The following is a 25,736-nucleotide window of genomic DNA, read 5'->3' as shown; positions in this document are numbered from 1 at the left end:
TTCAAAAATCATGGCGCGTAGATTTCCGCGGCTCCATTGTCCTCTCTGTACCTAATTTCGTACGTACTTCAGAATTCACTGAATGTACAATTCTGCTATATTACTTTGCGGACATTGTAAAATCCGATGTCACTTCCTCGTGTGCAACGAATTGAACGTACGATCCAAGACGAATTCCAAGCCAATAATAACAACTAATAAAGTCTGAAATAGCTGGAACTGTGTTTTACAAATTCAAAAACCATCATCCAGATCGTTCATTGATAATATGGCACGTGTCTCGTTTTATGCCTTCGATGCGACGCGAGACAGCCTTTACGTTTCCAGTTCATGAAATACAACCTTTCACGGGATTTTGTTATTTCGAAGAGCGTTTTATGGTTCTACGATGGTCGTAAACAGATTCTACGACTCGAAAATAACTCCTACTGAATTCTACAACCACGATGCTCCTGCGTCTTCTTTTGAGACTTCGATCTCCTCAAAGCTTCTATTTATTTCATCTGCAATATTTTTATTAAACGTCAATATAAGCGAAGAATTGCCAAAGATCTAATTTTAATTCCATCTGTTGCATGCTTCCTCCTGTTGCTTTCCTTCCATCTTTTCTTGCATTCGTCCTCGGTATAGTGATTCCGTGTGAAAATTCGCCAACCTTATCTGAGCGATTCCTCGTCGTCGGAGCTTCGACTATCGAAGGAGAAGACTTTAAGGACCGTATCTTGGCAACCATGAACGAGAATCAATTAAAGTTAAAACGCGAAGCACCGTTGCCAGAAATAGCGTAATAGCAGTCAATCATCGAGAATCATCACGAAGCCATGTGCGGAATAAATGCTTATGAATACACCGGTAAAACTCTATCAGTATATTTTTATCGACCAGTCTATTTCTTTGGCCACTTTATAGCGGCCGAAATAAAATCTTTTATACGCTTCTCGCGATAATAAACGTATCTCGAAATCGACCAAGGCGTATGAAATATATGTTACAGAGGAGCATTTTGGATAATTAGTGTCATTCGTCGTCCGGTAATTCTTCGAAATTATCGCATTCGTGATAAGGTAATTTCAGCTTGCAATCGTGCAAACGAGAGCCAGCAATGCGAGCTTTAATTAATAAGCTAGAGAAATGCTTTCGGAACGACAGTAGGTGCAAATTGGAGCCCAGGTGTACTGGCGTTAAACTCTGATGGAGATTTTTGGGGTAGTTCTATGTGCATGAATATGAGAATTATATTTCAACAGATATTAAAACATGGACAGTGGCTGAATATTTGGTTTAGGTTTTTAGCTTTCTATTACAAAGTAACGGAAGGAGTGAATTTTTGGGATAAGATGTGAAACGTTAAAAATGCAATATCTGTTACTACTATTTTCTCGTTTATTAAAGTAATATTAAACTAATACGAGATAACATTTGGAACTGCATTTTGGATTTTGTAACTGCAAAAACAGATTGTATTTCGATGCAATCTTTCATGTACGAAATAATAGGAGTAGATTTTTTAAACATTTCCATGAATTTTTCAAGAGCACGATGATCGCGCTTGCCTCGTAACACGCTGCGGTTGTGCACGTATCACTATCCATCAGAGTGTTTCTGGTTTAATGAAGAATCACGTTCGAATATTCTCTCTGATAGCGACATTTCTGACAACGTTCGCAGACTGCTAAGTGAGCTGACCATACTTCGTCGATGTCGTAATTAATGGAACACACAGAGGATCGGTAAATCTCATTAAATGCATCGACGTTCAGCAGTATCGTTCGTCGTTCGACTGAGACGGCATCGGATTTCTCGAACGAGAGAGATTCCACTTTTAGGGAAATTGTTTGCTAGAAAAGATCCGCGTTGCTAATTAAATCCGTCATTTCGTTTATTAAGCACGAATTCTGAATAACCGTGGCGACATTGCCTACATCTTGTTAACGAGTTAAACGAAGAATTAAAGAATTAAACGAAGGAATTTATTTTTCCAACTTTCACGCACGATATGTCCTCGATGAGATATTTAATTTTGTAAGAAAACACGATCGTTAAACGTTCGTAAGATTATGTTAGCGTGACCAAAGTGGACGTAATATTCTTAAGTGCCGTTTTATGGAACGTAAACGAAAAAGAATAAAAGAAACGCATGTAAGATGCAAATACGCCGGAACTGATAATAAAAACTGATATTCATATTTACTTAAACTCGTGGCTAGGGATCGTGAACAAGGACGTGGTTATTCGTTAACGTTTTATTTCGCGATACTTCGTCATGTTGTTGATTCAAACGCGAAAAGTTTCACTTTTTTCGGTGCATTTAGATACATAGATATATCAAACTATAAAATTATAAAACTTGTATTCATTTTTATATTGAGAAGATTCATTGCCATTTGGAAAATTCTAATATCTTTTATTCCTATAATGCATAGTTTATTATCAGATAATATAACAACTATTCTGATTTATTTACTCAATGATAAGTTGTCTCAATGATTTTTTACCGAATAAAATAAACGTGCAAAGTTTTTACAATTCCACTGAAATATTTATTTGCGTCATTATTCTCAAACTTTTATAGTTTTAGGCGACTGAATTTCACACACGTTCAGTGACATCATAAATCAAGAAATATCACGACGTTCACGATCGCCAAACAGATTTATAGTGACCTATTTGAATTTCATGCGAATGTACACTGAATACAATGTTCTTCTGAATACAGTATTTAATATATTTTAAAGCTCAACTCTTTGAAAATTGTATTTATTATACAATTATTTATTGTATTATATTTTTATCATATTGTTATATTATTATACACTTATTTCGCTTCGCGATCCTGTTAACCAAGAATATTATTATTTAAAAATCAATTTCGCATTGTTTTATCGATTTCCGTCAGTATCTGAAAAGTGCTATTTTTCTTTTTTCCATTGCGAACAAGTGCATTTTCATTAAATCGTTTTCATCGAAGAATCGCATCGAATTAAAATGTTTGCGAGCATTTTGAAAATAAATGAAACATATTTATATCTCTCGGAACGTTCGTAATAAATCGCTTTTATACGAACTAATAGAAGGATTCCGAAGAAACGTGAAATATGTGTAAATCGATCACCTAATATTAGAAGGCGTTTTGTTAAATTTTCGCTTTCTATTTCGAAAAAATATTAGTCACTTTCAAATCTGAGTTTACCTTGAAATTTATAAATGGAAAGAGACTGGAATATATTAAGAGAATGACAAGTCTTAACAAAAGACACCGGTGTTTTCTATTTCGAACAGATTCATTTCTCACACAGATTATTCAAAAAATAACCACGAACCGTTTCTGTGCTTTGTATAAAGAGAATTGCGTCTTTTTATACTTACGTAAATCAATTTTTCAACTTTCAAAAAGATTAACCAGGCTAGAATAATACAAACTCGAATAGTCAAAGTCACGTTACCATTAACGATGTAATTTCTGCAATTTATTTTTCTAGTCTATCCTTCGTTCAGTTTATCTTTATTTTATTTTCCTGCCGTTCTTCTTTATATTTCGATCGCTAATCTTGCAACAAATATTTCTCTTAAAAGAATAACGAAATATATCAAACATCTGCACCATGATACTTCTACTTCTACTCCAAATTCTAATACGAGTGCATCCAAAGTTTACGTAAAATTATTCTTATAAACTCAATATTATTTCGACCGAAGAATTAAAAGTATACTTTACAGTGATATTAAAAATGTACGTGGGTGTAATATTAAAAATACACATAACAAATGAAAAATATATACTAAAATCAAAATTACTATCCTCCGACTCTTTTATCGTGCTGCGTTAATGTTTCGCCTTAAATATCATCTACGCAATGATATCATTATTCCTCTTTCAAATTGAAAAACAACTACGCTCAAATTCTTATAGCGTGATTGATAGATTTTGCATTGATTTAACAGCCACTGGCAATTCACGGTCTAATTAGTTAATGATCGCGGTGAGCACATTCTGCTCCTACGTTGTCTCTATACTATTATTATAATTACTATTTTGAATTTCTTATAATACTTAACGATGCTTAACACTTTGACTGCCACGGTGGTCATCGATGACCGGAGCGCTTGAACTTCTTACAATTGTAAAAATTGTATGAAAATTGACAGTTAGGGCATTTTGAATGTAACCGATAAATAGAAGATACTTTGAAATAAAAAGTGCTCCATTGAACGATTAAACATTTTTATTAGAACATCGATAAAAAAAAATGAAAACAAATCTTGCATCTAATGGTGCACTGTGTTTGCATCCATATCTTTGAGGGATAATCTACAAATATTATTATAAACACAACTTAGAAAATAATCATAAATGCTGCTTTATAATCATATAATTGAAGTTAGAAGTGTGCACATACCTTATTATTATATATAGAATGAGCAAATACCGTTTACTAATATCTTCTACACGTTTCAACGATATATTCTGCACCTTTTGCTTACTACGAAATAACGAATGCGAATGGTTTGTCGAAATAAACGAAGTCTTGTTATAATATGTCGTTATCAACTGTTACCAAGGCGCCACGGTGGTCACCCGTGACCACCAATAAGATAAACGGTCCATTGAGGAAGAATGTTGTCTTACATCATCAATTTATTATTATTTTGCCATTATATGCTATAAATAATAAAAATACTCCCGTAGCGTCCTGAGCGAAACATGTGATTTCGGCGTAGCAGTCAAAGTGTTAACAACAATCGAGTGACTCAAATTTGATCGAATAGCAAATTGTTGCGTTGTAATGTATAATATAATAACATAGATTCGTCCTGTATCTACATTTATTATATAAATTGAGAAAACGAAACAAAAATCATATTACAACCTAATATTTTCTCATATACCATTCATTTCAATTTCTTTTGAAATACATACGAATTTCATACTATTCGATCATAACGTAAATTTATCTTGTTCTCATATTTACTTTTCTATCTGTGTGTGTGTGTTTATATGACTACGTAATGCATGTATACAGGACGACTCTATGTTACAACGTAGTAATCTTCTGGGAGCACGACGATAATAGATGTAAGGATTTCGTCAAAAAGTCTACTCACCTCAGTTTGCATATCCATATTAACCATTTTTAATGAAGCAGAACACGTAACGTCTTCGAATTGTGGCGGTCTCTGTAACAAACAGAGATGAAAATACATATTGAAACGAAAAATTGGAAATTATTTGTACGTTGTATCGTCGAGAAGGTTCACAAACGAATTTAGGAAATATTTCAAACTAACGTATCTTTACAGAGCTCGCGCTTTATCAAGTAATACGTGCATCATTTTTCTCGGAAATTTTTATTGCTTATTACGTAGCTTCATGACCGCTTTTTCGAAAAACTTGTTTCTTTCGCTATTTGATACGTTGAAGGAATTTTTGCAAGCTTTCAAAGTACTCACTTTCTCGTTATAAAAAGATTTCGTAAAAGCCAAGATAAATAATAGTTGGGCTATTATTCTGTAGCCCAACGTTCTTTATCCGCTTTTCATCAAAATATAACGTTTTTCTTGGAAACTGGCACCAATGCCGATTTTTTTCTCTGGTTTGTGCGTTTAACATTCAACGGTACTCAGCAGCTGCCAAAGAAAAAAGAGGTATTTTGCAAAAGTTTATGAAAATTTACGAATCCTCTTCTAGTCTCATCAAACACGAAACATATGGAATGTATTAACTGACAAAGATGTTACGTACTTTTCGAACAATCCAATGTATTAAAAATTATTTCGTTCTATAGTAATCAGCTGTGTTTACTATCATTGAAGAAACATGTATAAATATATATTATAAATAAATGAATAAATAACACGGTACTAAAGAAAGGTGATTACTATACTGACCATAAAAACCAAAATGTCTATAGGTCGAAAGTAAAACTAAATAAATCAACCATCTTCTTTATTTTTATTATAATTGCAAATTCCACATACTTAATATTTATGGAACACATCTATATATATTCAGTTATGCATAGTCTGAACGAACCAAAAATTGCCACGAATACAAGCAACGACGAATCTACTGAAAGAGATTAAGAAAGAGGCAATCCCTCCCCAGCGTCTCTCCCTCGACTTCCTCCATAAATTTAATGAATATGAAATGTTTACATGATTCTGTTTAACTTTAAACTGTTTACACTTCAATTATCGTCGTTACGTTCTATCAACGTAATTAAACTCGGATATCTCGCGCAAACGGATAGTAAATTACAGGGAATTTCCTCGATAAATCTGCTGATGCTTTTTACACTTCCGAGAGCTTGCTCGATAGCAAATTGTTTACACTTCGATTATTAATATCGTCATTACGTTCTATTAACATCGATAAGCTCGAAAATCTTACGCAAACGGAAGAAAAGTCAACTCCAAACTTTCGTTCGATATCGACAGCAAAGGATCCAGGAGAAGGGGTGGTGGCGGGGGGTGGTGGCAGGGGGTGTTGGCGGGGGTGGGGAGAGCGAATGAAAGAATCTTCTATTTAAAAAATTGCGAATAAAGCTAAACTTTAATAGAAATACAGATAATGGACAATAGACGATCCGTAAAGAAATTGCGCGTATGATGTCGTACGTACTCGAGCAAAGGGTTGGGAACTTTGCCAGAATTTAAAGAAACGTGGAAAATGACAAATTTTGCTTAAGGCGAGACGCTACAAGAGACGTTCCGATAAATTAAGATGCGAATCCATAAAATACGCGAGGAGAGGAAATGTTCGCTAAGAAGATTTGTCGAAGGAATTTTCAGAAATGAATTACGTTACGCTACCTTCATCTGGCGATTTATCTTCAGATATTCGATATTTCTTTAAATTCCATCTCGAGCTATAAAAAGAAATCCAATCTCTGCCACTCTTCGTATTATGTTTTTCACCTTTATTCTTTGTCACTATTTCCGCGAGCCCGAGTTCCATCGATATATATCGAAGATTGAGTAGAAAAATTCGATAATCCAAAATCCAGTTTCTCTGCAATTTTTCTGCAATATGTTTTGAACGATACAAGAAAATAAACAGTAATAAAAGAAAGAAAAAAGAAAAGAAACGACAGTCGATAGAACAGATACGAATTACTATCTGAATAAGGTTTCGTTTTCTTCCACACTGTGAGAAGTGCTCGTACGCTATTAACGCAATAGCTTACAATATCGGGGCAATTGTTTTGATACAGATAAAAATGCAAATTCATCGATACTACGATGATAATAATTGCTCGATGGAAACTTTGACCAGAATTCGAAGGTTTATTTATTTAAAATTAAAAAATATCATGCCGTATTCTGTTTAATTAACTTATCAAAGATGAAACAGTGGAAAAATATGCAACAACTGTGTAAACTCAAAATTATTCAGCGACATAAATAGAGTCATTAAGATAAAAAGTATGTTAGAGTAATAGACAGTTTACAGAAACCAACTATGCAAACGAGAAACATTTGTACGCTTTAAAAAAAAATAGTTTTCATCATAGTACTATAAATAAAATTACAAATCCACGTGCTAGAAAGAATTGTGAGAAAAAAGATACCGAGAGAATCTCCGGAATCTCCTTACGATCGTCACGTTCAAAGACAAAATTCAACGACGTAAATTCACTGAAAAATATTCCAAATAAAACGTTAACGAGTGTCAACTACCTTGAGAATCGTCAGAGGCGATTGAAAGAATTGTACATATTTTTCTTTGTCGCTCGTAGTAATTCATTTTGTTTTCAACTTTTACGAAATTACATGCTATATCGAAATCAAATTGTGGCAGATTATTTTATGTGAAAAACAAACAAGTGTCTAGATCTCAGCTGTGTTATTCCTGGAAGGACTAGGGTAAGCAATTCTTTTCCAGCTCAACCGCGTCTTTCAAGACAGCAAGCAAATCTATCGAAGACTATCACGAACACGGTTTAATCCCAAATATTCTCCACAAAGACTAGTAGTCACGTTTCAAGCAACATCGTTTCCACGAACACTGCGCGATCTTCGATTTAACCTAGGAACAACATCGGTAGAAGCGTCTGGATGTCTGCCAGCTTCCGACGAGTTAACCACCGACCGCAACTTTCTAGTACCAGTCCGCGTCATTCGTCACTATGACGTAACTAACACATATTACCAACGATTAAATACTTTTTTAAACGTACATTCAAAACGACCATATGTTACGTAATTTTACCACGTTAAGCCTTTCATCGATACGGGTACAGCGAAGTATGCTAAAACGATCTTGGTTAACTTCAAATGTCCTTATTTGTTACAACAGCAGCCTGTTCTATCATACACCGAGATACATAGATACATTTTCAGCCATAAGTACTGCGAGACAACAGCCGGTATTTGATACGAATTAAACGCATTCCACTGCTTGCATTTTCCAGTTATTTCTCACAAATTTGTTATTTCGTTCGCATCGCGTACGCCCTTTGTAATATAAAATACTAAATAAAGAAAAGCGTTCGAGCTTTGTCTAATAAAAATGTAACGAGTTGGCGTAGAAAATTTCAATGAAAGATAAAAGAACACAAGCGTACAAATGATATTAAATTACTTTATATAATTTTTACACATTGTGGTCTCACATTTATACTCTTTTACACATCCAGGTCTCGGTCAATTAGCTTTTCTATTATATTTTACTGGCTCGTAACTAATGCTGTAAAGCAAAGTAATTGAAAAGGACGCGTTTAACTGAGATTTCCGAGATTATTAAAAAATGAATTGTTAAGGTTATTTGATGTATGTGGAATCAAAGAAACGCGTGGGTAAATTGTAAGGTATTGTAAGTATATATATATATTGTGAACATTAAAGTACAAAGTGCAAAGTACAAAGTATGGAATACAATGTAAGCTAGTCCAGATCCGCACGCTAGTGTAACATCAACTACACCTCGATCTACATCAAAGACCGGGCCGCGCTTCGGAACCGCTGATGATAGAAATAAAGATGCGGCCGCACTCGGCGACAGTGTATGTCGGCGAGGCGAAGTGCTCAATGAACCTTCAATATCCCAACAGTCCTTTTGCCGAATATTCGAGAACGGCTAACAAACGCGTGGATAGTGGGGATATTGAGGGATGACAAAGAAAGAAACAAATCAGTTTTTAAAGGCGGAATTGTAAGAGCTTCAGTCTTAAAAAGTCGCTCCTAGAGTTCGGAAGTCAAGTGTAAATCAAGTGTGAAGAAATAAATTCTGTCTTTTTTTTTATGTTTTTTTATTATTTTTTGTGTTTTTATATTATTTTACGTGACATTTTGGCGATCCTGCCAGGATCCATCAGCTTCAAGTAAACGAAACTACGCATTTCGGGCTACGGTCAACCTTGAAGATTGAGGATCAACGAACCACTCCAACAGAGGAAACACTTTTGACGTTTTGACAAAGGAACACCGCAACGGAACCTTTCCTACGGGTTAAACGATCAAGGTGAGGAAACTCTGCATTCTTTTACCAAATATAGAACGAGAAGAGACATTCAAGCACAAATAATACAATCAGTATAATAATGGCAACGTCACGAAAGGATAAAATCGAGACTGTTAACGCCGCTTCAGCTAGTAGTGGGATAGACCCAACAGTTAGGGCTATATTAGATGCAATACAGAAACAAAATGAAACTTTCACTCAACAAATCAATACACTCACACTACGTATTGACGAAACTCAACGCGCAGCAAACGAAGAGAACAAAAAACTCGCAGCAGAGATCGCATTAGTAGGAAAGAGTTTAACAAAAATACGTATGGGAGATGTATCAGAAGCCAATTCGCTAATGACCGCAGACGAAACAACCCACACTGCTAAAGACCAATCACCCCTTCGAGGACCTCCTCAGATGCCACCTCAGCTATCCGACGACAGAGCTTTTACTCGACGTTTTACACAACCAGAGCTTAAAGCTAAAGACGCATTAAAGTGCATCCCACAACTTAACGGCGAAGACGATATAGGAGTAGAAGAATTTATTAAGGAAGTTAGAGAGATGAGGGTAATGTGTACTGAACAACATTTATTATTAAAAATGATTAAGATAGAGAAAATTTCGGGAAAAGCAGCTACGGCAATACGTAACGTACACATATCAGAATACGCACATTTATACCAAGCATTACGACAGAACGTAGCAACTCAAGCTTCGGTTCGGGAACACCAAGACCAATTACGAGAGGTTAGACAAGGATTTAACGAAAGCGTACAAAGCTATATTATTCGTTTTAGAAAATCTTTTAACAAATTACAGTATAGTATTACCAATGAATACCCGGACGAAATAACCAGACGTGCCATGAGCGACAGAATTTTAAAAGATTCGGTAACAGATTTCATTCGAGGATTAAAAACAGAAATAGGACAAGTTCTACTTGCCAATCCGCCGTACAACGTTATCGAAGCCGAGAAACGCGCCGCCGACATTGAAAGATATTTTCGTGAAGACAGAACGCGCAAGCAACAGACTGCTCGTCTCAATAATGGACCACAGTATAAACCACGACCAATAACGAACTCTACGTCCACACCTCTCAAAGCGATTGAATATACCCCCGCACAGCGACCAAGAACTGCGTTTCAACAAATCGAACGCTCACCATTAGCAGAACGAGCCCAACTACGATGCTTCAAATGTAAACGCCTTGGACACACGTCAAACCAATGTTCAAATTTTCGAACACCAGGGCCTACAACAACGAGCACCTCCAATCAACAACATCGAAATGGAAATAAAAGAATTAGAATCAACGCAACTACAGGAGAACTCCCAACAGTGCTCCTTGGACCAGTTGGAGAACCAAAACGGAGACTTCTTGTCGACACAGGAGCAGGAATTAACCTACTTAAGCGAAAATGGGTATCAAGAACAGAACCAACACCTATAACGAAATTCGCGATGGGACATTCTAAATTCAAAACTTCAGAACGCGTTATTATAAATCTGTTTGGCAAAAAGGTATACTTCCATGTAGTGGATAATGATTTTCCACTAATAGAAGATGGGATATTAGGTTTACCCGCGTTACAACAATTCAAATTCGAACTTTCTAATGATAAGTTAAAACTAGACAATAATATTATTTTGTTACAACAGGATACGACCATATTACCTGGGCAAACCATATCAAAAACAGTGTACCTAGAAGGAAAACCAACTTCAGTATGCTTTATCAATGGTGGTGAGTCAAACCTAAAAATCACTAACGCTATCGAAAATTCTAACACCTACGATCAAATTTCTACATTCAGAGATTTAGTTAGACTTTCGCACATAGAAAAAGCACTTAGAGAACCGATTGAAAAATTATTGCTTTACTATTTGGACGTCTTCAATCTCGAAACAGAACTCTTACCATGCACTTCACTTGCGAAACATACAATTACTCTAAAAGAAAACAAAGTCATAAACACTAAATCCTACCGACCTCCTGAATGCCACAAAACAGAAATCAAACGACAAACGGACGAAATGCTTAAGAAAAACATTATAGAACCTTCCGACTCCCCATATAACTCTCCAGTATGGGTTGTACCAAAGAAACCAGACGCCTCGGGAAAACAGAAATGGAGAATTGTAATTGACTTTCGAAAACTCAACGAACTTACAGACCAAGACGCATATCCACTACCAGATATAGACGACATACTATCACAGTTAGGAAACGCAAAATTCTTTTCCGCCTTAGACCTATCCTCAGGATTCCACCAAATTCCTATGGATCCAAAATCGAAGAAGTACACAGCATTTTCCACGCCACAAGGACATTACCATTATAACCGAATGCCGTTTGGACTCAAAAACGCGCCGGCGACATTTCAAAGAATGATGGACACTGCACTTCGTGGACTTATTAACAAACACTGCTTTGTATATTTGGACGATATTATCATTTTTGGTCAATCGATAGAAGAACACAACCAGAACTTAGCTATCGTATTACAAAGACTTAGAGAGTTAGGATTGAAAATACAACCAGATAAGTGCGAATTTTTGAAACCGGAATTAGAATATCTCGGACATATCGTAACAGCGGAAGGAGTAAAACCAAATCCAAAGAAGATAGAAGCAGTAAAAAACTTTAGACAACCCAAAAACCCAACAGAAGTAAAATCTTTCCTCGGACTGGCAGGTTATTACAGAAAATTTATCCGCAACTTTTCAAAACTAGCAAAACCACTTACCGAACTCACTAAGAAAGACACGCCATTCCATTGGACTGACAAAACTCAAGACGCATTTGATACTCTGAAACAAAAGTTATGTGACTCTCCCGTGTTAAAATATCCAGATTATAGTAAACCATTCACACTAACCACTGACGCGAGTAACGAAGGAATAGGAGCCATTCTATCCCAAGACGGACATCCATGCAGTTATATATCGCGAACTTTAAATCCACCTGAACGTAATTACTCTACAACCGAGAAAGAATTATTAGCAATAGTATGGGCAGTTAAACGCCTCCGACAATATCTACTTGGACGACGATTTACCATTAGAACAGACCACCAAGCTCTTAAATGGCTTCAAAATTGTAAAGACCCTTCATCGAGACTTATGCGATGGAGGCTGAAACTCGAGGAATACGAATACGACATCGAATATACCAAAGGAAAAGACAACACTGCAGCTGACGCACTCAGTAGAATACATTGTGCAACCAACGAACCGGTTACACTTACGAACGAAGAACTTAACGCAGAACTTGACTCCGAATACGATATTCTATTTGAGTATGGACTATGGATCGGATCTAGCGAGAAACCAAAGTACTTAAAAATCTGTCCTAACGACAAAAGTTTCTACCAACTGAAGAAAACACAACTTGGAGACTATGAACCTCGAACATGGCTCAACAAGATAGGAAATATCCTTCAAAGGAATAGAAAAATAGGTTTTGGAGATTACGACTTCACAGAAACCGAGAAGAATGAAATCAAGAGAATGATTCTATTCCACAACAGCATCGATGAAAATAAAAAATTTACACTAGCATGGGAGCCAATTCAGGAATTTACTGAAGAACAAATCGAGGAAATTCTGCAAGAGAACCACGATTTAATGGGGCATCCTGGAATACAAAAAACATATGATAGGATAAGAGAAAGATACAAAATTCCGAATCTTATGGAAAAAATTCAAGAACGCATCAAGACCTGTGATACCTGTCAAACCGCAAAGATGACTAGGATTCGACCCAAAGAAGAACCATGCATACCCGACACACCGTTGGAACCAAATGACAAGATAGCAATGGATATATTAGGACCGTTGAAGAAAACGAAACAAGGCAATTCCTTTATACTTTCCATTCATGACGAACTCACGAAATACCTTATCCTTGTTCCTATAAAAAACCAACAAACAGAAACTATTTGGAATTCTTTGCTAAATCATTATATATACATATTTTCAGCACCTAAGAAAATACTGACAGATAGAGGACAAAATTTTATTAGTAGTTTAATGCAAAAATACGAAGAAGCTTTCAAAATAAAACATATTAAAACTACTAGTTTCCACCCTCAAAGTAATGGATCATTAGAACGAACTCACGCCGTAATAGCAGACATGTTAAAAAGTGTTCAAAAGGACTCGGAGAAAGAATGGGACGAACATTTAAACTTCATATGCTTGGCTTACAATACTATGATACACGACTCGACCGGTTATACACCTTTTGAATTAACATTCGGACATAAAGCAAATTTACCCTCGACAATTTCACGAAATCCACAACGCAGTTACGCGGACGAAGTAGCATTCAGAAAACGGGAATGGGATTCTAGACTTTCAAAAGCTCGCGACCAATTGATTAAGAGTAAACAAAGGTACCAAAGAGATCAAAGACGACGAATAATAAAACCACAGTCCATATTTAAAGAAGGTGATAGAGTTTTAATACATAATGATCATAAAGAACATAAATTAGATATAGAATGGTTAGGACCCTACACCATTGAAAAAGTTAAAACACCTTACTATGAAATTTTGATAGAAGGTAATATTAAGAAAATCAATGGAAACCGTTTAAAACCTTATTTTCCAGGACGATCTTCATAACTGTAGTATATTTAGCCAACACGCAAACAGAAATTCTACCGTTAAAACAAAAAAAAAAAAAAAAAAAAAAAATACTTAACGACATATATTTATATAGCGATACCAGAAAAGCCAATTGACCTGGAAATGATCTGCAGAAGTACTAAGATTTTGGAGGACCAAAATCAATCTAAGGAGGGGGGTATGTAACATCAACTACACCTCGATCTACATCAAAGACCGGGCCGCGCTTCGGAACCGCTGATGATAGAAATAAAGATGCGGCCGCACTCGGCGACAGTGTATGTCGGCGAGGCGAAGTGCTCAATGAACCCTCAATATCCCAACGGTCCTTTTGCCGAATATTCGAGAACGGCTAACAAACGCGTGGATAGTGGGGATATTGAGGGATGACAAAGAAAGAAACAAATCAGTTTTTAAAGGCGGAATTGTAAGAGCTTCAGTCTTAAAAAGTCGCTCCTAGAGTTCGGAAGTCAAGTGTAAATCAAGTGTGAAGAAATAAATTCTGTCTTTTTTTTTATGTTTTTTTATTATTTTTTGTGTTTTTATATTATTTTACGTGACACTAGCAATGTTACCCTGAGACTAAAAAAACCCCGAAGCCAACGTCGCACATGTACCGCTTATGGTTTGTCATCGACGCATTCTTTTGTCTATGCGCTATCGATGGCCTCAGCGCTTGAGAAAACCGAAGACCAGATGTAGAGTTTTCTTAGAAGTGGCGATCATTTCAACATGAATAAATACATGATTAGACTGAAGGATCAAATTTGCAAAGGATAAGAAAGTTCTGGCTACAACTGAGAAACTTAGCTTTTAAACCATCATTTTTATTCGTCGCTATAGGTTTTATCATCCGTCTTTATCATAGTATTCTGATTTTAATCGTAAAAATTATTCGGCACAGCATTCGTTTATTGTACACGCCCCATTCACGTTTCACGAATCTAATCCTTGACATCGTTTCTAGAAGTCCAACTATCGACAAATTGGACAGAATGTAACACGATGTTTTCTCATCGCGTTTAAAAGCTGTGGACGTTCTTTCCGTTTAACTGGACGTGTATTTTCTCGAGTTAAGTTCGATGGGCGAAAGAACATATCAGCAACATGTTGAATGATAAAGCAAAATTACAAGCGTTGTAAACAATATTGCGATAAGGAGAAGCGATGAAGGGAGGTTCCGTGAAAAAAAGCTCGCGGGTGTAGTTCATCAATAAACGTCCGGAGTATGTATGTTAAAATAGATTTATAGCAACAGCTGCGCCAAGAAGTTGAACCGATACGAAAACCTTCGAGTTTACGGAGTTTCTGGTCAGCGATTTGTGGTTCTTTGCCGAAAATTAATTTACTTCGCCTGGATTTAATGGTCTAATTATACCCATGGATTTATTTGTCGAGGGGATTATATTTTACAAGTATACTTTTACAGATATAACATTCGCATCCAATTTCGAAAATGAGGAAAATGATATTGCTACGCGTGGGAATATACGTGTTTGTTAAATTGAAAAATAGTTATACGTATTTCCTTCGGAGTAAGTGTAAAAGTTAATTCTCTGAAAGTTTAAAAAAATTCAGTCGTAATAGGTTTCATTTAAATTTAATTATAATTTTATTCGTTCACCGATATAGGTCATTCTTGATTTAAAGATATATTATTATCTCCAAGTTTAAGGCAATTTGGTCATAATGATTTTCACAGAATCAGTTACATTGAAATAAAAGATCGAAAGTGGGAAAATTAAGATAACGATTTAATGTTTCATGGAACGATATTTCGAGCTTCCATTAATGTAAAAATCTAGGCGAAACACAGTTTGCAGCAGTCAAGGAAGTTTACGATAAATTATGCCATGCCTAAAAGCTTGTACGTAAATTCGCGATAAATCAGCCAATGGGGTTACTACATGGGGTTAAAGTTTTCCTACTTTCTTGAAACCACGGAAAAGATTTGAATAACTGAATAACTAAAAAAAGGGGGGGGGGAACAATGAGAAATATGCGTTTATCGAAGGTTTATAAGGCAAAAGTAAAACTGAATCTTTAGAACAGGTTATCTACCTAGCAATGTACGGAGAAAAAATTATAAATTTGTTTGGAATGAAAGCATATTAAAATTGAAAACCCCATAAAAATAAATAAAGAAGAACGAAAGGAGACAAATTCGCAAACTGAATTGACCTACGTCCTACAAAATTTTTATCTCGCGATAGTATTTCAATTTATAGGATCGTAGTTACAGCGAAAGCTGTTCTCCGCAGCTGCGTCTAAATGATTTTCGTCTGTGTGCAAATTCTATGAACGAAAATCGTTTGACACCGAACGAAGCTATCGTTTTGTTAAAAAGCAGTGAGATTTAGCAGACTTCGTGCTGGTGACTTTAATGTAGTTCTTTTTTTTTTTTTTTTTCGACTCTAAATAAATCTCGTCAAGTCCAGAAACACCGAGAGAAATTGCGGTTCCAGAAGTAATTGCAAGGCCGTTTAAACGCGTCATTGTTTTCTTATACGATTTCTTTGGACTAAACCGACTTTACCTCGAGTCACAAATAAAAATCCTAAAAGAAGAATTTCCTCCGATACAACTAAACTTATATCGCGTTTCCTCCACTGTAATAAAATAAACGTTTCAATGTCACCATTGATTTTATTACAAACTCGATAATCGAAGAACGCGTCGAATACGTATAACCAATTACAGAAAAGTGTAATTTCTTACGTAATTCGAAAACACTATAATTTCCTTGAGTAATATATCCTATAATTAATATCGTCAATTAAATATTCATCAATTCCATTTTATATGTATGATACTTGTATCGTAATCCTATCGATTAATATCCCCACAAAATTGCTAATTTCAAACAACCCTATTTAAATACCAATTAACCGGTCTGCTCATTAACGAGACAGAGTCACTCGAATCTGTCGTTCATTCTAATTACGCGACAACTCCACCAGCGACGTTTTACCTTAAACGCAGACGAGCGGCATTTTTCTGCGCAATATCTCTGCCATCGTATACCTGTTTTTTCTTTCTTCTTATTAGGAAAACAAAGAAACACGTATAGTCGCAGAGGGATCCGCTGATATACATACAACCTTGCACCTTTCAAGCTTATTTTTCTCGAAAACGAAGCTTCGAACGGAAAAAGTTATTCTCTTTCTCCACTTATCTTTCTATGTGCAATTAACACTCGACCGCTTGTATCGTGACTTTGGAGACACCCTATATATACAACAACAGTATACCACCCCTGGACAAGTAACGCAACTTTGCCACTCGTTTCGGTTAATAAACTAAATGTTTGGTCCATGAGTAGTATTTAACACTAATATTTACGTTCTAGTAACAGTTCCAATGCGCAGTTAACGTGCCATTTTGATACTAATACGACTTTGATCCGTTAAGATCGAACATCATCGATTAAGAATGAAAATGAAAGGTCGCGACAATTGCAATCAGTTTTTTTCGTTGAATGTTGACCAAAAATGGTGTATTATTGAAAGTAAAATACTAAATAAAATGGAATCGAGTTAGAACGCGGAAAACTTTTTTTGGAAACAAATTGGTTTCGGCGGGGAGATGCTTTTTTTATTTTCACTGCCGAAATCGGCTAGATTGACACTCTTCTTCTTTAAAATTTGATACAGAATAAATTGGGATTTTTTTAAGCGTCGGTCGGGACGACTGGAAACTCTTTCCCAGAAATCAGATTAACGTAAAACAGGAGTTATTTTTAAAAATAAGTTTCAACTAAATTAAGGATGCTTTTTAGGAACTCTTTTTGATGAAAACGGGGATCTTTCGTTTAAACAGTTTAACTGATTTTTTTTCTTTTTTAGGAATCAGATTGGGCTGGCTAGAGAATATTTTTCTGAATTAAATTGCTATGAAACAGGACCTTTTTCAGGAATCGGATTAAACTAGATTAAAAATACTTTTAGCAATAATATTTGTTAAATTTGTTAAATGGCTTTTTTTCTAAAAATTAAACTGACTATAGATTTTTTTTTCGAAACAGCTTAGAAACAAAAATGTTTTGTAATCATCCATTTTTTTTCAAAAAAGGATACTTCTTTTGCCAAAAACGGTGGCTATCTTCTTCGTACATTATAATTCATTACAAAACATTGTAATATTCGCAAGCATCTAAATTCACATGTCATACGACGTGTGTCTTTAATTACTTTAGTTCGCTTAATTAGATCTATATACGTCTCTTCGAATTACAGGATTTAGAAGTTACGTCTAATCTCGCCACTTGACACGCTGCAGAGCAAACCTCCAGCAATACGCTAACGTTTAACGTGTTTACTTCAACGAAGTGACAAACAAGTGCTACAACCGTTTACAACTACGCGTTATATGCCATGTCTTGATGATTATCGAGGATGTCTGAAGCTTGTTCTGTCAAGCAACTAACTGTTTTTCCAGCCAACTAACGTTCGACTGAGAAGTTGATTGCTCCGTGAAATAAACCATTGAAACCTTGATTACTTCGATTGCCAACGATTTCCGATTGTCAAGACGATCGATATCTAACTGGTCATTAAGATGAAAAGTATTCTGCCCTCCCTTCGACTCGTTCGATTACGAGATTTCATTTCGTATCAACGGTATTAAGACACGTACCGATCTCGTACAAAAGGTGATAATCGAATCAAGCTACTAACAAGACGATTAATCGAATAGGAATTTACACGTATGCAAGAGTTGCAGAAAATGTAGTAAATTACGTGCTGGTTCTTACAATCTTGCAATGGATAATTTAGATACGAGAGAAAATTGAAATTCGATTTAAGGAATTATTTAGAAAAAGAACATTTTACGATTTTGTTCGTAGGTAAGTTTAAGCTATTTAACTAGTCACTGGCTGCATCGTGTCAGTTGCAAAGTACCAAAACATTATGCATAATTTATATTTAACGTTCCTCTGTCGGGAGAATTGAAACTAAGATTGAAGTTTAAATTAAACTTTGTTGCACGAGAACCATAAATCACGCAACGAGTCAGACTCTATATAAAAGATTTAAATAATCGATAATATACAAAGGAAAGTAAATTCGCTATATAAATTGATATCGTAAGAAAATTATAAAGTATAAATTGATATAATAAGAATGAATTTCCTAAAGATTCTTCAGGATTATACTATCGTAAGCGTGCCGATACTTACGAACAATAGTCTTAATGATTCCTGATATCAATCATTTCTGTGCTGAAAATATTACAGTCGATGTTTTTCGAAGAATTCCAATGAAAGCCTTAATGGAAATTTTAATGAGAATTTTGAAGTATTTCGAAGAATTTCAACGTCACAAATAACACTCAAAACGTGGAAAACAGTATCCAGCTTACAGAATGAGTCGTTATCTCGTGGTACGGTAAATTCAAGAGAAAAGATCAGTTAGGATATTGTCTTGCGTAATCGAAACCGAACATGCATCTAGTTAAAACGAATAATGACGCAATGTGCTCAAAATACGTGAACAATTGTATCAGTTCCGATGCAGCTGCCCACACATTACATCCTTTATCCACGTAAACCATGGACGTTCGCAATTGTTCGTTTATACAACGGGAATACTATGGTTTCCTTGAAAAAGCACCGAGCGTGCACCAACTCCTCGACCCGATAACTCGGCTCGGTTTTAATTCCTCCGTTTGCATCGTTATCGCGTGAATGATAAATGCGACGCGATGTTTCGTACATTTCAAGAAGGTGGTCGATTATCAGAATGTCAAGAAATCGTCGTAAAAAAGATGCGGAAGGAAAAACGAATTTTTGATGGAATTTCTAACGTCTGCCTTGTGATTTTCATAAAACTTTATATCAAATTGCCTTTCGTGTATTTCGATGTAAGTTGTATTTCGTATTGTTCGTGGAAACTGTTGTGAATTGTCGAAATATGGAGGAAGCAGCTCCAAAAACGGTTTACAACGAAAAGTCGATTTCTAAGATATAAATTATAGTCTACTTAATAATAATTTCTCTAGAATCGATATTTTGATATCTCGTCGAATTTCCTAAGTTCAGTATCCTGTTTTAAAAGTAACTCCGTTAAATGCTGGAGTTCACGGAGTTAAAAGTCTACGAAATTTCTAAAGTTTTGAATTATGAAGCTCGAAGTTAAGAGCTCGACCCAGTCTCAGTATTTGAAGTTCGTGGGAAGCGTTGGCTATATCGAGGCGGTCTTTCCTATCATTAGCTTCATCGTTCTCTTCGTTTATCTTTACATCTGTAATGAAACGCAATTTCATTTGAAGAGACACTTGAATCTTGATAAACGTGAAAAATAGAATCTCGAAGAACTTGTTAAAAATGTGTATAAGAACGAACCAAATACAGAACAAAAAACCAGAAACAAAATAGAGACTCGATATTCAAGATTCGATATATACGTATATACAAATAATAATTATAGGTAATAATAATTAGATTTTTATGCCAGATAAATATTAACAGTTCTCGATAATATTCTCATCCAGTTTAATGGCAACGTTATTGTAATAAAAATGCGATGTTGCGAAATAATAAAAAATACTACGAGATTGTTCGGAACGTCATCTTGATAAAGAACATCGATCACCCAACTTTGTATTACTAAAGTTTAATAGAATTCGAATTTAAATATTCATTTTTTTTTTTTCCTTGCAGCCCTCAAGAGAAAGTTCGAAGTTCAATTAAGCATACGGGATACGTTTTACATTTTATGTTCCTAAATAATATATCAATTTATATTATACGATGACTGTATGAAAAGTTCGTTAGCAGATAATAGGGTCAGATATCAATCTACGCGTTAGGTCAGCAACTTTGTAAAACGCTATTGTAATAAACGATATTGCAACGTCACTAATGATCTGTCGCAAAATTGAGTTCAAAGCGAGTAAATTTCTTGCACGATAAAAAAAATCTAATTACAAAGTATTCGTATACGAGCAAATCGTTATAATTACAGATACGTATCGGTGGAAGTGAATTGGCGAGAGAGCTCGATCGAAGGACAGGAATTAATTGATATCGTGGTTGGACAAAAATGATATTTAAGGGGCTGAACACGAAAAATTCCTAACGTAAATTGATTTGCGTCCACGAAACAATTTATGGCAGCGGATATCATCGATAACAAATATTTAATGGCCCTCGCTGTTCGTACGACGCGTACATCATTCACACGATGAAATCCGGATAATCACCGGTATACAGAATTTTTTATCCATTGAGTGGCTCGTTCGAACAATTTCCATAAATTTTATAATATCGAATTTTCTTCGTCTTTTCTTTTTTTAAATTCTTTACTCTGCATATATTACATTACAAATTTCGACCGAACGATTAACCGATCAAACGATCTTGAAATTGACTTGAATTATCCTTAGGACAACGTTCACATGGTCTTCCAGTGACTTTGAATGCACTTCGGTGACCTCAAATAACCTTGAGTGACCTCGCTTTCAAAGTAATAGTGCGTAATTCTTCGAATGGCATTGTGTAACTTCATGCGACTTTGGAATAACTTTTGCATAATAATAATAATTATAACTTTATTATAATTTCTAATTTATAATTAGAATAACTTGAAACGTTTATCTTGATTAGCTATAAATAGCTTACGAATTATATCCATGATCTATATTCCATGGTGCTTTTGTTATACGTATTAACAAAGGTGAATAGATTAGGTATAATAGCTTCCTAATTTAATTGATTTAAAATATTACATTTCGACGTAATTATAACGTTGAAAACGAACAGATAGAAATGTGGAAATCATAACAATTAATGGGAAATTTATCAGCGCATTTTATGTGGGTCATAATAAATTGAAACTCGTCACTCATTTACTAATCCATAACGCGAAATTGATTATTCTATTATTCACCGAAAAACATCTCATTTTAGACGCAAACAAATGGACATTAATCTTGCGAAAGGAGTGGATAGTATAATTTCATAATTATTGTGGAAATGGTGGTCGTTGCCTGACACGATGATGAGTAAATTAATTAACGAGTCCAGTAATTAGCCCCACTAAATTATGAAACTCCTATCAAATATCACACTCGCAGCTTAATTCATTCACCATATTCATCGTTTTAAACGACCGTGCATCTTGAATATGCATTGTTCTAATTTCCATGGTTAGCCTGTTTATGGAAATATACATACTGCTACAGTAACTTACTTTCAGTGTGAACTATCGAAATTAATAATTTCCAAGCTTCTTTAATTATTCAGCCACGCTAAATTCAATGCTATCGATTCGCCGAGAGAACTAAAATAATTCTTTCAATTCAGTTTTACGATTCTTACGATATAAATAGGAAGCTTATCATAGAAAATGTCACGCAAATGTATTTTTTACGAAAATCGGGCAATTTCAGAAGTCGATAAATAAGATTCGTATTTTTAGCAAGAAGATATTATTATAAAATTCCAAGCTTCAAAATCTATACATGTAGAAATGTATTTCAATGCTGCGAAGCATACGGATTTTTAAATTGAAGATTTTGTAACTTCTGTAACTGTTTTTTCGTCCAGTCGCGAGGAGACGCGATCGCGTTGAAGCGCGTCAACGGGAGTCGTAAATTCCCGTTACGATTATAACAATTGACACCGCGAACAGGTCGATCCCCTTATTTATGGTGGGATAATAGAGGTGTTTGTTGTGTAATAAAACTGTAATCAACAGTTTTATAAGATTTATATTTTCAACAATTTATTACACTTATTATTGCGCCGTGTCGGAAGATATATTTGATAATTGTATACTTACTAGTTGCTTCGTATAAGCAAAAAGTAGATTAAGTTAATGTCGCGTAGACCGTAGTGAGGCCTAAGTTTGCAGCAACGGTAGATGACTACGTCGAAATTGAAAGAACAGTAAATTTGACTGATCTAAATGTGTAGCAATAGTAGATGACTGCGCTGAGATGGAAAAAGCAGTAGATGACTGCTCTAAGGATAAGACGGTTGACTCGACTACACGAAGATTGGAAGAACAGTAGAAGACCCGTCTCGTACTATTAAGGAGGAAAGCTCGGTGTGGATGTGCCTTTTTGAACTAAGAATGCGGATTCGTTGTTCACACTTTTCGATAGAAAAGTGAGGGTAACGATCCGCGATGCCTATTGATTATAGCCAACGTTAATAAATAAAAATATGAGGAGAAAGTCTCCTGCGGATGTGGCTCATGGGTGTCCTTGTTCATGGGAAAAACCTGCTATTTCGCTAGAGAAACATCCGCTTTCTCCGTAATTTATAAAAGCGTGCAATAAACATAAGGACTGTTTTAAGGACCATCTATAAACCGAAAATACTTATATGAATAGAGATTAAGCTAGAAAAATTCGGTTTATGGTGGTTCCTTAGGTTTATCACGAGTCAGTGTAACGATGTATAGGCCTTGGCGGCCAGATCATGAAGGACCTCGCACGGACCATCTCACGCGACGTAACAGTAACTTTTAGGATACCCTCGACGTATCGTCAATATTTCGAAGCATATTGATCCATTTGAAGTTGAGAACCACGAAATATCGACGAACTGGGAAATAATTGACATTTTCGTAGCAAGATCGAGAAAAGATGCAAGTTTCGCGCGTGAGCACATCTTCCTCGGACCAAACAAAATTCCTTTACCGCAAAGAGACAAAAGGGAGAAATGGCAGATCGCGATAGAGCGAAACGAAGGAATTTAAACAGCGGTCTCGAGAAATTGTACGCCGCGGAATTCTAAAAATTACAAATTGAAATCGAAATTCTCTTGCAACGACGACAGACGAAATGAAATACGAAGGAAATATGAGAAGAGGAATTGCAGGTGTAAAATAAACATCACGCGCGATGAAATTTTCAGTTGGAAATCCCAGCGAATCTAGTCGACTGAGCGAATAAAATGAAATGAAACGGCTGATGAAACAAAATTACCGAATCATATCGAACACGTCGAATCGAAAGGAGCATCGTCGACTCGTGGATCACTGTTTTTCTATCAGCTGGATAAAACATACAGAACCGGCGTGTATTATTATTTCAGCCGCGGTCGAACGACGTCAACGATGTAATTCACGGATTTATCGCATCGTGAACAACCTCGAGATGCAGTTTGGCTCGTGACCACTGAATTCAACCGACCGGCTCTCGACGTTCGTTCAATCTCTTTGATAGTGAAACGTTTCACCTGTAATTTAATAACTGCACGTTTCCATAGTCGATTTAGTAAACTGTGTAAAATGCGTACAAAACGAATGACTTCGACAGGCAACTTTTCACGCAATATTTCATTGTTTAAATATTTCTTCGCGCTATAGGCATTTTAATCGTTAGCCAACGGTGTAATGATTTTTACACGTGAACACAGATGCAAATAAATATGCGGTTTAATGGAACAACACAGTTCTTATTTTTACTTGCAACCTACTGTTACGCTACGAAGACTGCAACACGATAAGTCACGTTTATCTACGTTCTGCCGGGAAAAAGGTTTAAGATTCGGTATGTTTCCATCAAAATTCCTGCTCGAAATTAAAATGTATGTAATATCTTGAAAAATATGGGATTCATATTCGAGGAAATTCGCTATAAGAGAAGCTCGTTTACACATGGTAAAATGTAAAACGTCAAGGAAATATTTTATTTCCGGCCATCTTACACGGTAGAACTCTCCTCGGGGATCGTTTAATATGACAAGTATTTTGAAATACTATAATACGACTCTACATTCTCCTCTTATTTTCGCTACCTTTAAAAGATAGTAGTTCTTTCTTATTTATATTCCACGTTGCAGTTATAATTAATCTAAACATAAGATACACTTACATCAAGTAGTATGTATAATATTAGATAAACAATATAGAAATAATAATCGAAGTGTCTTTAGTACATCCTTAAACTTTCACGTCGATATCTTGATTAATTTAAAAGATATCCAAACGAACATATTTTTAGAACATACCTCGACAAAATTATTATTAATCGCGTTAAAAACGTCGCAATTATCCGCCAGTGAAAGTGCGTTATTGGGCCATCTGAACCTTCTATTCCAATTATTTTCATTTCGTTCGAAATATTCCGTACTATAGTCCAGTGTTAACGAGATTCTGCATAGGGCGTAACATCGCAGGCTTAAAAAGAATAATATGTATCATTGTGTCAGCGTGACAGCGTGCTACGCAGGCAAAGAGTATAGGAAAAGACTCATCGTGGCCATTGTCTGATACAAACTACGTTCTCGTCGAGCTTAAAATCCCTGAGACATATTTCATCGTCGCCCTCTGGTTGCGCGCAAGTACGTGCATTCATTTTCCAGACATTTTCAATCTCGGTATATATATATTCCCGGCAAAACGAGACCCGCTGCCGTAAATCGAATCGAGGGAAAAGTAAGCAGCGTACAACCAATGAAAACATCAACGATCAAACAGCGTGCGTGCTTCCCACCGTTCGAATCAATTTATCGCGCGCTATTTTCTACGGTAAAAGTCGTGCCGGCCGATCCAGCCGCGTCCAATGAAATTTATGCTCTATTCGATAAAAGATACGGATCGATTTTCCCGTCGATAATACCGTCAACAAATCGATCACTTTCGCCGGATACGCGGTTTATGGAAAATAATTGTTATTTCTCTATTTTCTGAC

General features: G+C 35.7%; 1 protein-coding gene across 6 annotated transcripts in view; it reads right to left on the bottom strand.

Annotated features, from left to right (window-relative positions):
* Dh31-r (Diuretic hormone 31 Receptor) overlaps positions 1-25,736 on the bottom strand; it is a 165,914-nt gene that overhangs the window by 126,034 nt on the left and 14,144 nt on the right. For 4 of the 6 annotated variants that reach the window (XM_072016721.1, XM_072016725.1, XM_072016727.1 and 1 more), the window contains exons 1-2: positions 6,811-6,831; positions 5,104-5,175 (exon numbers count right to left, since the gene is read on the bottom strand). In XM_072016721.1, coding sequence (XP_071872822.1) covers positions 5,104-5,175; positions 6,811-6,816 — 78 coding nt within the window. In that variant the 5' untranslated portion in view covers positions 6,817-6,831. Of the gene's footprint in view, positions 1-5,103; positions 5,176-6,810; positions 6,832-25,736 lie in introns of those variants that run through there. The other 2 variants (XM_072016723.1, XM_072016722.1) reach the window with 1 other exon arrangement.

The sequence above is a fragment of the Bombus fervidus genome, chromosome 14 (genome assembly GCF_041682495.2).
Source record: "Bombus fervidus isolate BK054 chromosome 14, iyBomFerv1, whole genome shotgun sequence".
Taxonomy (NCBI): Eukaryota; Metazoa; Arthropoda; class Insecta; order Hymenoptera; family Apidae; genus Bombus; species Bombus fervidus.
Note: the sequence above shows the minus strand (reverse complement) of the source record. Positions and strands in the feature narration are given on the sequence as shown.